Source organism: Gopherus evgoodei, chromosome 10 (assembly GCF_007399415.2).
Source record: "Gopherus evgoodei ecotype Sinaloan lineage chromosome 10, rGopEvg1_v1.p, whole genome shotgun sequence".
In the NCBI taxonomy this organism is placed as follows: domain Eukaryota; kingdom Metazoa; phylum Chordata; order Testudines; family Testudinidae; genus Gopherus; species Gopherus evgoodei.
In genome coordinates this window covers 52,848,239-52,863,125 of record NC_044331.1, presented here as the reverse complement: position 1 = coordinate 52,863,125, position 14,887 = coordinate 52,848,239, and the positions used below count along the sequence as shown (strand labels likewise).

The 14,887-nt window shown below is 37.7% G+C and overlaps 1 protein-coding gene across 6 annotated transcripts in view; it reads right to left on the bottom strand.

The window, feature by feature from the left end:
• The window catches only part of CREBBP (CREB binding protein), a 195,071-nt gene that overhangs the window by 27,869 nt on the left and 152,315 nt on the right, over positions 1–14,887 (bottom strand). For all 6 annotated transcript variants that reach the window (XM_030577229.1, XM_030577230.1, XM_030577232.1 and 3 more), the window contains 7 exons: positions 14,207–14,325; positions 9,550–9,789; positions 8,958–9,046; positions 2,678–2,758; positions 1,810–1,866; positions 791–868; positions 182–249 (listed from right to left, as the gene is read on the bottom strand). In XM_030577229.1, coding sequence (XP_030433089.1) covers positions 182–249; positions 791–868; positions 1,810–1,866; positions 2,678–2,758; positions 8,958–9,046; positions 9,550–9,789; positions 14,207–14,325 — 732 coding nt within the window. The remainder of the gene's footprint in view (positions 1–181; positions 250–790; positions 869–1,809; positions 1,867–2,677; positions 2,759–8,957; positions 9,047–9,549; positions 9,790–14,206; positions 14,326–14,887) is intronic.

Genomic DNA, 14,887 nt, shown 5'->3' with positions numbered 1-14,887 from the left:
GCACTAGTATTCCTAATATTGCTAGTATTAGTGAAGCTGCACCAGTGGTGGGGGAGATGATCTCTGCAATCCTAACATATACTAGGATTTGTAAAGAAAGGTACTGGGGTGGGAGCATAGGCAAGATAAAAGTTGAAGAAATTCTAAAATATATGAATAATAAAAAACCACACAAACTTACTCTTAGCACTGAATTTGTTCTCTTTACGTGTTCTACCAGTTTTCTTCAGACAATTGTCGCAGACAAAGCTGTAAAAGAACAAATTTTTGCTGATAATTTAAGTATAAACAGCCCCAGGTAGCTTAATCCATCATTAAACACTTTTACTCTTCGTTGTAGTAGTCAGAAAAAAATGACTTGCATCCCTAACTACCGTCTCATCATTTAATATGGATTAGGAACAATTTAAGTATATCAAGTTCAGAAAATGTTAGATGCTTTAGAGTTGGTTTACTCATTCCACCAAATGAGTAACTGATATTGCACATTCATTTTATATTTCTTTTAATATTTATCACGTACCATTATCCAACTTTTACAAACAGTAAGTAATCCATAAAGAGAAAACAATGTTTGTGGACAAGTTTCTCTCTACATATTTTAGTTTGAATATGCAAAGGAGCTACTAACAACCAAATTACAAATTCATTTACAGATGGTTTCTCTCCTTATATGTGGTCCGTGAAAGAGGATTATTGTGTGTAAATCAACAGCTCAACAGGATCTACACAGTTAAGAGTTTCATTATAATTGCAGAAGAAAGGCTAAAACCCATCTAAGGCTACTTACCCTGAAGGCCAAATAATGTCATAATGTAGCACACAAATCTGATGCATCTTCCGACCACATTCTTTGCAATCAACAAAGCTTGGAAGAAAATGAAAAAAAAGCCACCTTAATTTCCCTAGAGGTAAAGAGTATGAAACTACAAAAACCAGGTTAAAGCTCGTTAGGCAGGTAATCTTCCAGAAGGCTACTTTTCAACAATAAAACAAGATTGTGTGGCTGAGTATCAAATAAATATATTTACCTTGCTAATAACCTCCTTAAGCCAAATGTATAGACCAATGAAAAATATTAGCACACCAAAATGAAACTGGATATATTCATAGAATATCAGGGATTGAAGGGACCTCAGAAGGTCATCTAGTCCACAAAGCAGGACCAACTCCAACTAAATATTCTGCCATTATATTTAAGACCTAAAAATGGGTATAATACTTGTACGTTAAAAAGGAATTGTCAAAATTTTGTGGGCCCAAAAGAGAAGGAGAATGGTCCTCTCTCTAAACTCTTACTTTCTAGATGCTTTCCCTGGGTCCTACCAGTCATCCATATTTAAGCTGAATTTCCTATTGACTGCAGTAGGTAATTCTGCTTGCACACAGGTATTCTATGACCTCCATCTATTTTAGTTTTCAACTAACTGTTGCAAACACAGGTTGAGTAAAGTAAGCTTGAGTAACTATCATCCTAATACCTAGTTCAGTGGTTCTCAAACTGTGGGTTGGGACCCCAAAAGTGGGTTGCGACCCCATTTTAATGAAAAGTTCTATAGAAGTGCAAGATATTAAAGGCACACTTTCCCCCAAATATTATATGTTTAAAAGTTGCCATACAAAGGGCTAAGAATTCTATACACAGAGATTCTGCTACCTATTTGGGTGGAGATGGGGAAGAAGATTGCTCTGGCTATATAATTTCCTGTTTCTGAAATGCTGGCCACAGAAGGAAGCTGTAATAACTACACAGTGATGGTCAGAAAGTCGGGTTAATTTTTTTAAATAGAAAAAAGACATAATACTTACGGCTCTGGATCTAGTGTATCATTTTTCTTCTTTTCAAACTGATCTTTAGAGATTGTTCTAAAGAGAAAGAGTTAACATGAAATTTTCCTATTGCCAGCATTACATCCAATGAAGCTAAGACCTTATTATGATTATTTGAATTGCAGCAAATGATTGAAATCTCAAGTATGAAGAAGAAAGCACACCAGGGGAATTTACATTTTGTTTAGACGACGCAATTCCACTCATTTTTATATTAGCATGTATTTTTTCATAGTTAGCATAATTAGTTAATTGTGTATTAAGCTAAAAGCACTACGATTACTATGCAAATATACACAATGTAAGATCCAATACAAGATGCAAAAAAACCTACAAAAATTGCAGTAAGTAAAGAAGCTCTCTCTAAAAATAACTGGTCTTGACTGTAAGCCTTGTTGCACCTCACTTCAAGCCAGTCTGGCAAGCTGAAAACAAGCTCTAGCATTCATTCATGAAATGGGTGCTTCAAGAACGTAACAGATCAGGCTTTCCAGCAGTATTGCCCTGTTTCACCAGCAGATGCAAATGATTAATAAATCATTAAAACTTGCTTTTTCTTTATACTTTTTAATGTCTGCAGTCTCTGAAATCATTAGCACATGGGCAGCTATCAAGGAGTGGGGCAAACAGAAGAAATGAAGACAGAGGGAATACTGATAATCGTCTGACACTATAACAACAGTAAATCATCTGTAGCCATATAAACCTTCTCCTAGTAAGAAACTATGCACCTTCCCTTAGTTTACCCTAAAAGCAGTAAATGGACAATTTTAGACAACTAAATCATGACTGAAAATTCTTTTCCATTATTTTAAATGTAGCATTAAGAAGAATGATGATTACTTACGTTTGAGGCTGTGAAGGGTCATCACCCAGGGTAACATTCTCCCCCTGGATTTCAGTGAAACACTTCTCACAGAAGTGATACCTGTCAGCAAGAAGGCCATATTTGGGTGAACTGGTCCATCATATTACACAGCCACCCAAGCAACGGAGCCATCAATCAGAGCAGGGCAGATCACCACGACGAAAGGGGGGGCGTTGTTGGTTGATTGATGGGTCAGTGTGGACAATGAAAAGGAATAGAGGGAAGGGAAGGGCAGGATTAGAGAACAGGGAAGGGAACAAACAGCACAGACATAAGAGGTAAGATGCAAACACCAAGACAACACAGAGCAGAAAGCCAAGGCAAAGCACAGATTAGCATTCGGTCTCATTTTATACATTACAGGCCATCAGTACTAACAAATAATAGGTTGTCAATCAAATTCAAAATTTTGGAATGATTTATAAGTAGCTGTTAAGTGCTACATTTGTATATCCTTCAAATTTAAGAATTTGGATTTGATTTTCATTAGCTAGAGAAAATGCTATATAATTTCAGGTGTAAGAATTACTGAGTTTCCTCGGAAAAGAACACCCCGTCAAAAAGCCTGAAAAATATTTTCACAGAGTAACAAAAAGGGGAAGATTTGCCAAAAGCATTGTGGTGTATTAGTAAAACTGCAAAGGCAGAAATAATCCTAATGTTGAAAAATCTATAAAAATATTACAGATTCAAAAGTTATTTGGTTTATAAAATGAAATGTGACCAACTGCTCAGCTAACTGTATTTTAATACAAATGAAACCAAATCCATACTCTAGACAAACATTTAACAGAAATGCACTTATGGGTCAGAGTTTCCAGCCATTTATATATAAATATAAGTAATATATGTATATATGTGAACAACTTTTTATATATTACACATACATACAATATATTTAAGTAGTACATTAAAGATCTGCAATGAAGCTTTGCAAATTGAATGTGAAGCAGGTTACAATTTTGGGTCACTAGACCAACTTGTCAGCCAATCCATGATACTCGGCAAAAACACTGCTGTGATTTAGTAAACCAAGTTGAGTAAATCAGAGATCTACTTAAAGATACAATCTGCATTTGAAAAAAAAAAATCTAGTTACACAGATTTTTTTTGTATCAGATGAACTGGAACCAAAGTTGTCAGAATTGTAAAGAATACAAAAGAAAAAACCCTAAATGTTTGGAAAGGGTATGACTTAAAACATGAGCAAAGTTAACAAACATAGGCCACGACCGTAAAAAGTAAAACTAGCCACACAGGATCATCAAAATAAAAAAAGCTGTATGAAGGTTTAAGAGTGAGAAGAGAGTATAAGCAGCAATGGCAGCACAGTAAAATGCAGTTTTAATACTCAACACCAGATCTATAGGTAAGAGTGATGAGCATAAAGGCATCAGAATAGGACTCAGAATGCCACACTGAACCAACAATGTATGGGATGGAAATAAATAGGGTTGCTTGCCCCTGCATTCATTCAAATACCTCCCTTCCCCCACTACTGCAATCCAGGCGACAGCTTTCTAATGCTTATTTTCATGGAGACAACAAAGTCATTTGCAGGCTCTTACTGAAATGTACTGAACGGAACTTTCTTCTTGTGACTGGCACTAACCATTATGCTACTAGTAAGAGGTAAATTTTAAAGCATTTATGAAACAACCCAAATTCAAACAAATTGAATTTAACTCCTCAGTGGTGCCCAATAAGCACTGTATACAGCTGAGGAATGGAGCTGCAAAGGAGCCATTTGAAGGTCTCAAATCTTGGAGCCTACACTTTCTCCCAGAGTTTACCTCAACCAGCAAACATGGGTTAAAACAGCAACTGTCTTGCCCTCAGTAGGATTTTCTGTGTATCAGTTAATATGAATTATTTTAACGTAAGTTAAAAATACACCTTTTTTCTAAATGAAGGGGGGACTTTGGAGCTGTCAGAATGATGCAGACGGGCCAGAAGACCTAACTTGTCTATCTTAATCCCCTACAATCAAAAGGCAACAAAAGACATTTTTAAATTAAGCAGAAGAGCATTTTGGCAGAGAGTACTAATTACACATACTCTACTTCTACGATTCTGCCTATTTCTGACACTTGGGACATAATAAATACTGGTATATGAGAGTGTACATACTAATATTTTCTCAGATACAGCAAACTCCCTTCTTATTTTTATAGTAAGACCGCTCATTTTCAAGTCAAATTGAACACCCAGGCCAAACAGGTACTGCTATAACTAGAAAAATCAATTGTCATGGCTCCACTGAATTTTTTTGCATTCAGATAGTTTTGGAAATTGTTAATTCTGATACACTTATGAGACTGAGCAATAGGTAACCACGATGGAACCCTAGACTGCTTGTTACTTAAATCAAATAGTGAAGGCAGTAATACACAAATTTACATATTTTACTGATCCAATTAGTCTCTCAGGCTAGTCATTCCATTATTCATACTGTGACCATTAGATTCTATGCTGCAAGATGCTGAGCACTCCTACCCCCAATCTAGCAAAGCACTTACGCATTTGCATGAAGATAAGCACATTCTGCAGTGTTTTGCTGGATCAGGATCAGAGCTGTAGAGTTAACTACTCACAGGGATTGAGTCCCATGAAATAAGTAAAATGAGAAAACAAAAAACTGAAATACAATGATACCTAAAGACTCTGAAGGGCTATACAATCAGATTGCCCAGATACTCTATTTATAGACACATTATTATGAATATGGAATTGCATAGAAGAAATGAGACTTGCCTGTAGCTTTCAGAGTTTTCTATAACAATTTTGCATGCATGCAGTCAATATTCTAAGGTTAAAATCTACAGCAAGAACACAGTACTGTGGTTACTCCAGTCATACAAAAACAAGCAATGTGGTTCTTGTAACACACTGAAAATGAAAAGCTTTTCAAATGCAGACTGTTTAGATAATTGTGAATCCCTCTTATTAAAGACAGTGCTATATTTCAATGGCTCAAATCAAGGAAAGGTTCAAACATCTTTCTATATACATCTCTAATGGTTCAGAGTTCCAGACTGAAATTCGGTAATTTTCCTTTATATATACCTTAAGTAAATAATTGCACATTGGAATTGATTGTATATATAATATCAACAGTTTCAAATTTGTACTCAAATATTAAACATTTTCCAGAACAATTAATCTATTTCCTTTAGTTTAAAACTCAGGTTTGAACTAACTAGATGAAAACCAAATTCTCCTATTGATTTATTACTTTTTAGCCATTATTTAACTGAAATGCCTGAGTTCCACAATGCCCAAGCATTCTTTGTCAGGATTTAGTTAATCTGTGATATGCTGGCTTCAGATAACACAGTAATACAAGCCCCAGTAATGATGTCTACTACACAATTTGAGAAACAAGGATATTTAGCCTAATGCTGATTTGCTAGAAACATACAATTTGTTTCATGCTAATTTGCTATTTGGTTAGGGAAAAGCTAGGATTTTGGTAAGGGAATTATACAAGGAAACGTTACTGTGAATAAGCACAGCAGAGTATAGTTTTTCAATGACTTGGTACATAATTGTACTCTATTAGGAAAAGCAACTAACTGAATTGCTGTTCATTCAAGCAGAACACAGTCCCCAGTGGACTGGGACTCTGCAGATCTGGGTTCCAAACCCTGCTCTGTCACTGAAGGTATGTTTACACAACAATTAGACACCTGCAGCTGGCCTGTGCCAACTGACTAGGGCTTGGGGGCTCAGGTTAAGGGACAATTTAACTGCACCGTAGGCTTCCAGACTCCAGGACTCTGTAAAGTGGGAGGGTCCCAGAGCTCAGGCTGCAGCCTGAACTCTGGGAACCCAAGTCAGTGGGCACAGACCAGCCTCAGGTTTTTATTTGCAGTGTAGACATACCCTGACCTGCTGTGTGACTCTAGACAAGTCACATTCCCTTCCTGTGTCTGTTTCCCCTCCCACCTTGTCTTTTTTGTCTATTTGTCTTTGGAGGAAAGACTGTCTCTCCATCTGTTTAATTACTAGTGAAATGAGACTGCACTATACTTCTTAGTCAACAAATAAAATCTCCTCCCCCCCACCCAATGAAAGTATTATATATTCATGCTCTATCAATCCCATATATCTGGCATGCTAACAACTGAATTTGCATTTAAAAGAACAATTCTAGTGATCTATCTATCACCTCTTGAAAAAAAGAAGCATTATTTACAAAGGACATTCAAATAGCTGGATGTTGAATCAGAAGGAAATGTCTGATCAGTTTGAAATTCTTATCCCAAGATCTTGTATTTACAAATAGGTTATTCCCTCTCAACAGTTGTGGGAAAAAAACCACACTTTTTACATCAGTGTGTGTCAGTGCAAACCACCACCTGTTGAGCTGCATGCCTTACAGTACTTTTATATGTTTTTAAAATTTTGAAATAAAGCCAGACGAAACAAATCCACACGACCTATCTACAAGGCAAGTCTTCAGGTAAAGTTGCTACACATTAATAATGACTAATCATAGGATCAGTAACGCCCAATCCATAATCTAAGAAGCTACTTCCCTGTTTAACTAAATTAAAGCATTTGTGAACAGCTCCATCACCATCATAAAGCCATGACATCTGAACCAAAGAACTATTTTATCCCTTATCTTTTTTAAGAGTTTCAGACACAATCCATTTTTGTTAAAAAAGTCAAAGTATTTAGTAATAAACTAGTGAAACATTACTACCGCACATATAATGTGTCCATCATGGAAGGTAAAATGCCCCATAAAAAGGTGCCACATTATCCACTCCTCCCTAAGAGTCACATGTCTACACAATGAAAAATCAAATGTATTGCAGAACCAGGTTACTACATGAAAATGCCAGACAATTAAATATGGTCTGGTGTTTTGAGTGTATTCCTAATTATGCTACAGCCCTGCAGAATAGGAGACAGTAGCGCAATTTAGGAATAAAGATAAAATGTGGTTTTGTCCCATCTAGTCTGTAAGACTGAACTGCTTCATCTGTGTTGGATGCTACAGTTTTGTAAAGTGCCAAAATGATTTTCTTAGTGCAGAGAAGGGTCTAACTGAGAGATCCAATTTAAAAGTGGTGACTGCCAATGTTTACTTCATAACTTAAGTTAAAAGGCAGTCTGCAGTACACCTCCAAGTTGGCATGGCTCAGGCTTTGTCAAATCTCTGGCAAGAAAAAGTTTCACATTATAACCTGAAAAATGTCTCCTCCTACAGTTTTTTAGAGCCACAGCTAAGTTATATTTAGTAGCCTTTTTAAAAAGAAGCTAAAAGCTAACTTTTCTTTCTTCTTTTAACAGAAGTTACTCACTGCAGCACTGATGAATTAAACTACACTAAATAGAAGCTGCACTTAATTGCTGTAAATGCATTTTCTAAGAGTGGGGGGAGAGAAAAATATCAAAAATAATAGAGCTGTGTCACTTTGATGTTTAAATTAATTCCAAACATTGTTTAATAAAACAGAACACCAACATGGATGGAATCATATATTCTTCCCTATATTAACCAGAGGACTGTATTTTAAATAGTAACTTTATTTTGACTTCCAGCTCCTCGTGACATCCTGGGTATTATTACGGAAGTCAAACTTATCATGAACGCTCAAAGAAAACATTATATTTGCACAGTTACTATGAATATTCAATAGAACAGCCTCAATTTTGTTTAGATTACGAAGACTTCTTCATGAAACTGAGTTGAATTAAGAAGTTTCATTTTACTAACAAGTTCTCCAGGTTCTAATTTTGTGCACCAACATATTAAAAATACCAAGATACAAATTAATTGGAGTGATCCATAGAGTCATTTTCTTTCCAACATAAACCTTTACGTTGATATATCTCTCTGACAGTGATTTGAAGACACGTCTGCACATTTTTATTCAGAACTCTCTCAAGGAAAAAGATATGTCCTCCTAAATTGCCTTTTTTCCCCTCTCCCTGTCATGCTTCAAATTTCATGAAAAAATACAAACAACCTCAGTTAAGTGGTGCCGTGTAGAATCTATACACTGACAAACACAAATACCATGTACCATAAGTCGCAATGTAAAAAACCAAAGGGTTTATCTGCAAGAGGGCCGCACACAGAAGGACAATCAATAGGTTTATTTTCTGCTGATTTAGTAGAGAAAAAGGAAATGAGACGTTAATCATCATTCTGCTTAGTATATGCTAGGCTACAAAAAGACAAACTTGTTTTGTCACTCATTGGATCTCGTTTCCTCAGCTAATGCAGGAATTTTGGTCTTACCTATTCTGGTAACTGTAATAGGCAGCATCACGGGGAATAGTACACAGCTGCTTCCCATAGCAGCACAAGGTCTGCGGAGAAAACTCATACTGCAAAACAAAAGCGAAAAAACTTTAAAATGTGATTTTACACTGTGAATATACAATGTAGTGAACATGCTATAAAAGTATATGGTAATATACTGAGACGTGTTTATTAGATTCAAATGGATATGGATTGATGGGGATAGATCCTTAGCTGGAATAAAACAGCTCAGCTCCCTTGATTTCAATGGAGCAAAAAATGGCTTACTCCAGCTTAGGATATAATCCTGTATCTGCAGAAGAAGGTGCAAAATATATGGGATTGTGTATAATAGCAAAATATTTCAACACTTCATATTGAAAATGATATCACCACCAGTGATAGAAATTTGGCTAGAATCCTTTAGATATTTACCACTTTCTTACTATGTTGACATAGTAGTCTAATTTTTACTAGCCATTCCAACTAGTAGTTTAATGTTATTCAAAATAAGTATCTAACGAGTTTTTTTTTTTAACCTTCATCAAACTACTTAGTTTTTCAGCAATAATAAACTTGAAAAACATACCTTGCGTCCACAACAGTATCCAAGTGACTGCATGACAGGGTCAATCTCTTGTTCAAAGACCTCTGCAAGTTTAGTGCAAAACTTATAGACCCTGGAAGTCTTGCGATTGTAAAGCCAGGCATTGTTAAACATTAGCCAAACGTCATCCACATACTGCCACGGCTCTTGGTATTGCCCAGTATCCAATTTACGTTTAATGGTGGAAAGGTCCATAGGATTCTTCACAATGTCAAAGTAGTCCTTCAAAATACAAGAAATATCATTCATTATTTTTAAGATGCACTTCTAATTCCTACTATTTTGAACACATCCAAAAGGATTAAATGTCTCCACGAATGTGCAAAATAGTTTATTTTGAGGCTTCCCTGGAGTTTAAACGGGGTTTGGGCCTTGAACAGAATGACCGCCTACACAGAGATGAACTGAACCCATCATAATGGACAATGGTTAAAATTTTAAAATTGTCCAAATTACTTAGCATCCAAAGTTTCACTGTAAGAAATAGGACTTGGCTCCTAAGTTACTGAGGTGCTTTTAAAATTTTTATCCATGATTTAACACAATTCTATTGCTCTTTTCAAATGTCTTCACTTGAGTCTTTAAAATTGGAATCCATAGGCCAAGTTAAAGGATGCTTTAAGAGTTGAAAAGAGGTCAAGTTTGAGAAAACTGCTGTGCTTGTTTTGTTAAAGTTGTTCAAACTTTTAATAGATCTCAAAGGAACTTTGAATTTTGGGAAACGAGATTTAAAAACAAAAATATAAAAACCAAGATCCAAAGATCACTAAGTCATCAAGTTTCACTGTCATAAAAAGCTCAAACTACACTATGGACAAATTCACAAGTCAAGTTCTGTGATGGGTGCTTGACCTAGCTATATTTGAAAGTTATTCTTCTAGTCTTGAACTGATGGGAACCTGCACGCACTCAACATGCTGTTTAGTTTCCACCACAGAACCTAAGGCAGCAGATGATCACTTAAACAAACAAAAAAAAAAGAACATTTTGAAGCTTCATTCACCCACATTCAAAGGTGTTTGTTGAATGATCACTATTGACCCTATACTTATTACCTCCTCTTTCAAGCATGGTCCCTTCACTTGTTTCTGTGTGGTTGTACTTTAAGAAGAAGCTGATCTTTTATTATACTGCATTAGTTCTTATTTTGTTGTAAGGCACTCTGCAAAGTGTGTAGAGTTATCAGAGGGTGCGGACAAAGTATGTTATTAAAAATCATCATTAGCCTTGTCACAACTGGGCTACATTCCAGATGGCCATCCGATGAGGCCATCATCTACTTATGCTATGTTTACACTTTACCTGCTACAGGAGCACAACTGCACTGGTGTAACACTTCATTGTAGACACTCTAGAGCAACAAGATGGCTCTCCCATTGTTGCAGTTAATCCACTTACCCGAGAGGCAGTAGCTAGGTCAACAGAAGAATTTTTCTGTCTATCTAGCACTGTCTACAATAGAGGTTAGGTCAGCTTAACTACGTCGCTCAGCATCTGGATTTTTCACATCACCAAGTGGCATAGTTGTGTCAACCTAACTTTTTAGTTTAGATGTGGTCTCACTCTACAGTATTGGAGGGATGCAAAAATGCAGCTTTTGAGACACGATTTTATGTTACAGTCTTATTCGGTGACTATAAAACACCAAAAATCTTATTGTACTATAAACCTGAATACATTCCTCAAATTACTCTGCTGTAACTTTCATTTTCCTAGATCCAAATGATGACTGAAGGTCTTCAGAAGAAAAAATAATCAGTGTTTAAAACAGATACTATACATGGGATAATTTTGTTTAAGGAAAGGAAAGGTTAGGTTACTCACCCTGTGCAGAACTACAATTCTTTGAGATGTGTGATGGGTGCTCTGCTTCAGGTGCGCATGCACCTCCTGATCCATTTATCAGAGATTTAGCAGTGTCTGTCTAACCAGCACATGCACGCTACACAATCATGTGCAGCACACAGAGTACATAGGTTTGCATAGGCAAACCACCCTCTATTCCTCCTCTATCCAAATGTTCAACAAAGAACAGTTCCAAGCAGAGGGGATGGAGGGTGGGCAGCAGAGCACCCATAGGGGGACACACCTCAAAGAACCACAGTTACTCCACAGGGTAACCAACACATTCTTCTTCAAGCATTCTTCCTATGGATTCTCCACTTAATCTCAACTATACATACAAAATGATGGGGTCTAAATTAGCTGTTACCCCTCAAGAAAGATCTTGGAGTCTTTGTGGATAGTTCTCTGAAAACATCCACTCAATGTGCAGTAGCAGTCAAAATAGCTAACAATGTTAAGAACCATTAGGAAAAGAATAAGACGACAGAAAATATCATAATGCCACAATAGAAATCCATGGTATGCCCATACCTTGAACAGCGTATGGAGTTCTAGTTGCCCCATCTCAAAGAAATATATGTCAATCAAAAAAGTCTAATTTCTTCTGGTTTTTTTTTTTTTTTTTTTTTTAATAGTGGGTAGATCTCGAGTAATGCTGTTTGCCCACTTATTTACAGCATTCACCATCAGGGAATTAGGTGCAGGCTCCAAAAACAAATTCTGGGTCTCTAGGGGCAACATAATATTTCTTACCCACCAAATTACAAAACTGCTGGGATAGTGGCAAGAGGGTGTGTGTCAGTCTTTGTTGGATCCCAGGAGCGCTTAATTAATGGATAGTGCTACTTCGGTGAGTGTTACCAAATGCAAAATGTCCAGCAGCTTGTGTTGCGAATCTTTGACCTCAAGAGATATCTGAAGGGTGTCAGCCACCCTCTTCACAAGGTCCCTCAATTGTTTAAAATTGTTGGCTATTAGTGGTGGTGGAGACATGACTGCCTCAGCCAGATAGGAAGATAAAATAGAGTTTATGGGCACCCTCCTTATCAGCCCTAGTGTCCTGTTCTTTAAATAACTCCTCATGCTTGGGGTTTAGTAGAAAGAACTGTATAACCCTACCCCCGGCCCCTAGTACAACAGAGCCAGAGGTCTGGCAAATTGCTGCTGACACAACTCAAGGATCCCAGTACAGTAACTGGGGGGCCCCATATCAGAGAGTAGATGGTACCCAGGACTAATCCACATCCCCTGTCATGGATGAAGATAAAAGTTCCTGTATGGATGCTGAGTGGAATACTACGCTGATAGGGGAGACGGACAATGTTTCCTTCACTCATCTCAATCTCCTTCAATGGTGGAGCATCACAGGAAAAGGTGGAGAGTCCTGTGGTACTGGGAAACAATGTTAATCTGGAGACCGGGATCTTGGTACCAAGTTGTTTGGTACACAGAAGTAGTGGAGACTCTGGCTTATCTAAAAGAGACAAGTCCCCGGAGTAAATGTCTGTGGTACTGAGTGGATCGATACTGTGCAGTAGCTGAGGTTGATGGTACTGTCAATTTGGAACATGTTGGTGCTGAGGCTGAAAGTGTTTGGTGCTTTCATTAGTCTAGTACTGATGAAATGGTAAGTCTGACAGACAATGCCATTCTAAAGGAGTGTGCATCCTAGACTTCACCTCCCTGTCCTTCACAGATGGTACTGGGGGCTTGCAGGAGCCATGCTTCACCAAAATGCTCTAGGATCTCCCACCCCACCAGTATTGGAGGAAGAGCCTTTTGCCTCCTCAGTACCAAGCCAAGACGTCAAGGCCTCCAGCACCACAGACTTAGCATGCAATTGGGGCCTTTGGGAGCTGGCTCCTTGTGGTGGGAGACTGAACGCCTCTTCTTTGGAGCTTTATCTGAGTCCTCCAGAGTCTTCCCTTTCTTAGGGGAGACCTGGGCTGAGGTTGGAGGCGCACTGGATCTGACTGGAAACAGACATATCAGGGGAGGGGGGAATGTGTCTCCTGACATGACTTGATAGCAGGTGGAAGGGAGGAAATGCTCCATCACTAGAAGTCTCAGTTTGGTCTCTCAATTCTTCCATACTCTAGATTTGAGAGCTAAGCAAAAGTTACACTTTTGCTAGATACAGAACTCTCTCAAGTAGCAGATGCACTAAGAGTGACCGTTGCTGACTGGGACAGCCTCAGGACAAGAGAGGTAGTGTTTGAAAAAGGGAGAGGAAAAAGTAAATCCTCTTATTATCATCTAACCAATTCTATACTAAAGCAAATAACACCAACCAGAAACACTAAACTTACTAAAAGAACAAATGTAGAACGCGCTGAAGAATGGATGAGATAGACATGCTAGAGCTCCATCTCAGGTCAAGACAGTGAAGAAGGAACTGAGGATGCTTCACCTGTGTAGGCCTATATATCCTTGATAGGTGGCCCGAGGTTATATAGAGAGCAGGTGGGGGCCAAACAGACACTGCTAATGGAGCGTCTCCAATCAAGGGGCTTGAGAAGCCCATGTGCACCTAAAGCGGAGTACCCATAAGGTAACTACTCGAAGAAGAGCAACTCGTACATTCTGGTTCCCATGGAAATTCAGACATTCATTCTTAAATCTTAATTGGAACTCAAGGAGAGAAAACTTTAAGGGCACACAGCTGATGTTCCTATGGCCAAATACAACTTGAACAAGCACAAAGATATCAGGCTAAATGAATTTACAAAAATAAGAATTATGAGATATACATGCATACATACATATACCACGAAGGCTTTTAATGCTAACTCACTGGAATCCCTAGGAGCTGAGGATCCACAGGCTGTCTGAAAGGAAGGGACTCTGGGTCCTGCCGGTACAATGCTTCAAGGGTAGGCATGAGAGCCTGGCGCAACTCTTCAGGTTTAAAGACTGTTTTAAAAGAAATAAAACCCCAAACACAATTAAAATACAAAGAGAAGAATTTCCCTCAGATATTAAAACTGCTCTATTCTATATACTTTAAGACAGAATTTTGTCATTATCAAATAATTTCTTATCTCCAAACAACTAGGTTCATTATTCCTAATGTGTTTTTTTCATTCTGCTGTGCAGATCGGAGGCAGAACTAGACCTGAATCACCAGGACAGTTTGGCTTTGCCTTTCTTGAAACCTTGCCAGAGAGTATTTCCAGAATTTCAACATATTTATTAACTTCATGACTGCAGATTAAAAATCCTACCCTGTGAAAGGTATCTTTCAACTAGACAGAGGGAGAAATTTGGCCATAACTGATTAACAAAACAATAACTTTAATGAGGATGAAATAGAGCACCTGGTTAGTCAAAGAAAAGATAATCAGTTAAGAACAATTACCCGCCACCCCCCAAATACAGCCATGTCTGTTACCCTACTGAGATTCTTACAGCAAAGAAAACTGCAGGGAGGGACTAAAATCTGCAGAAAACTGTATGTCCAAGTTTTATTGTCTAT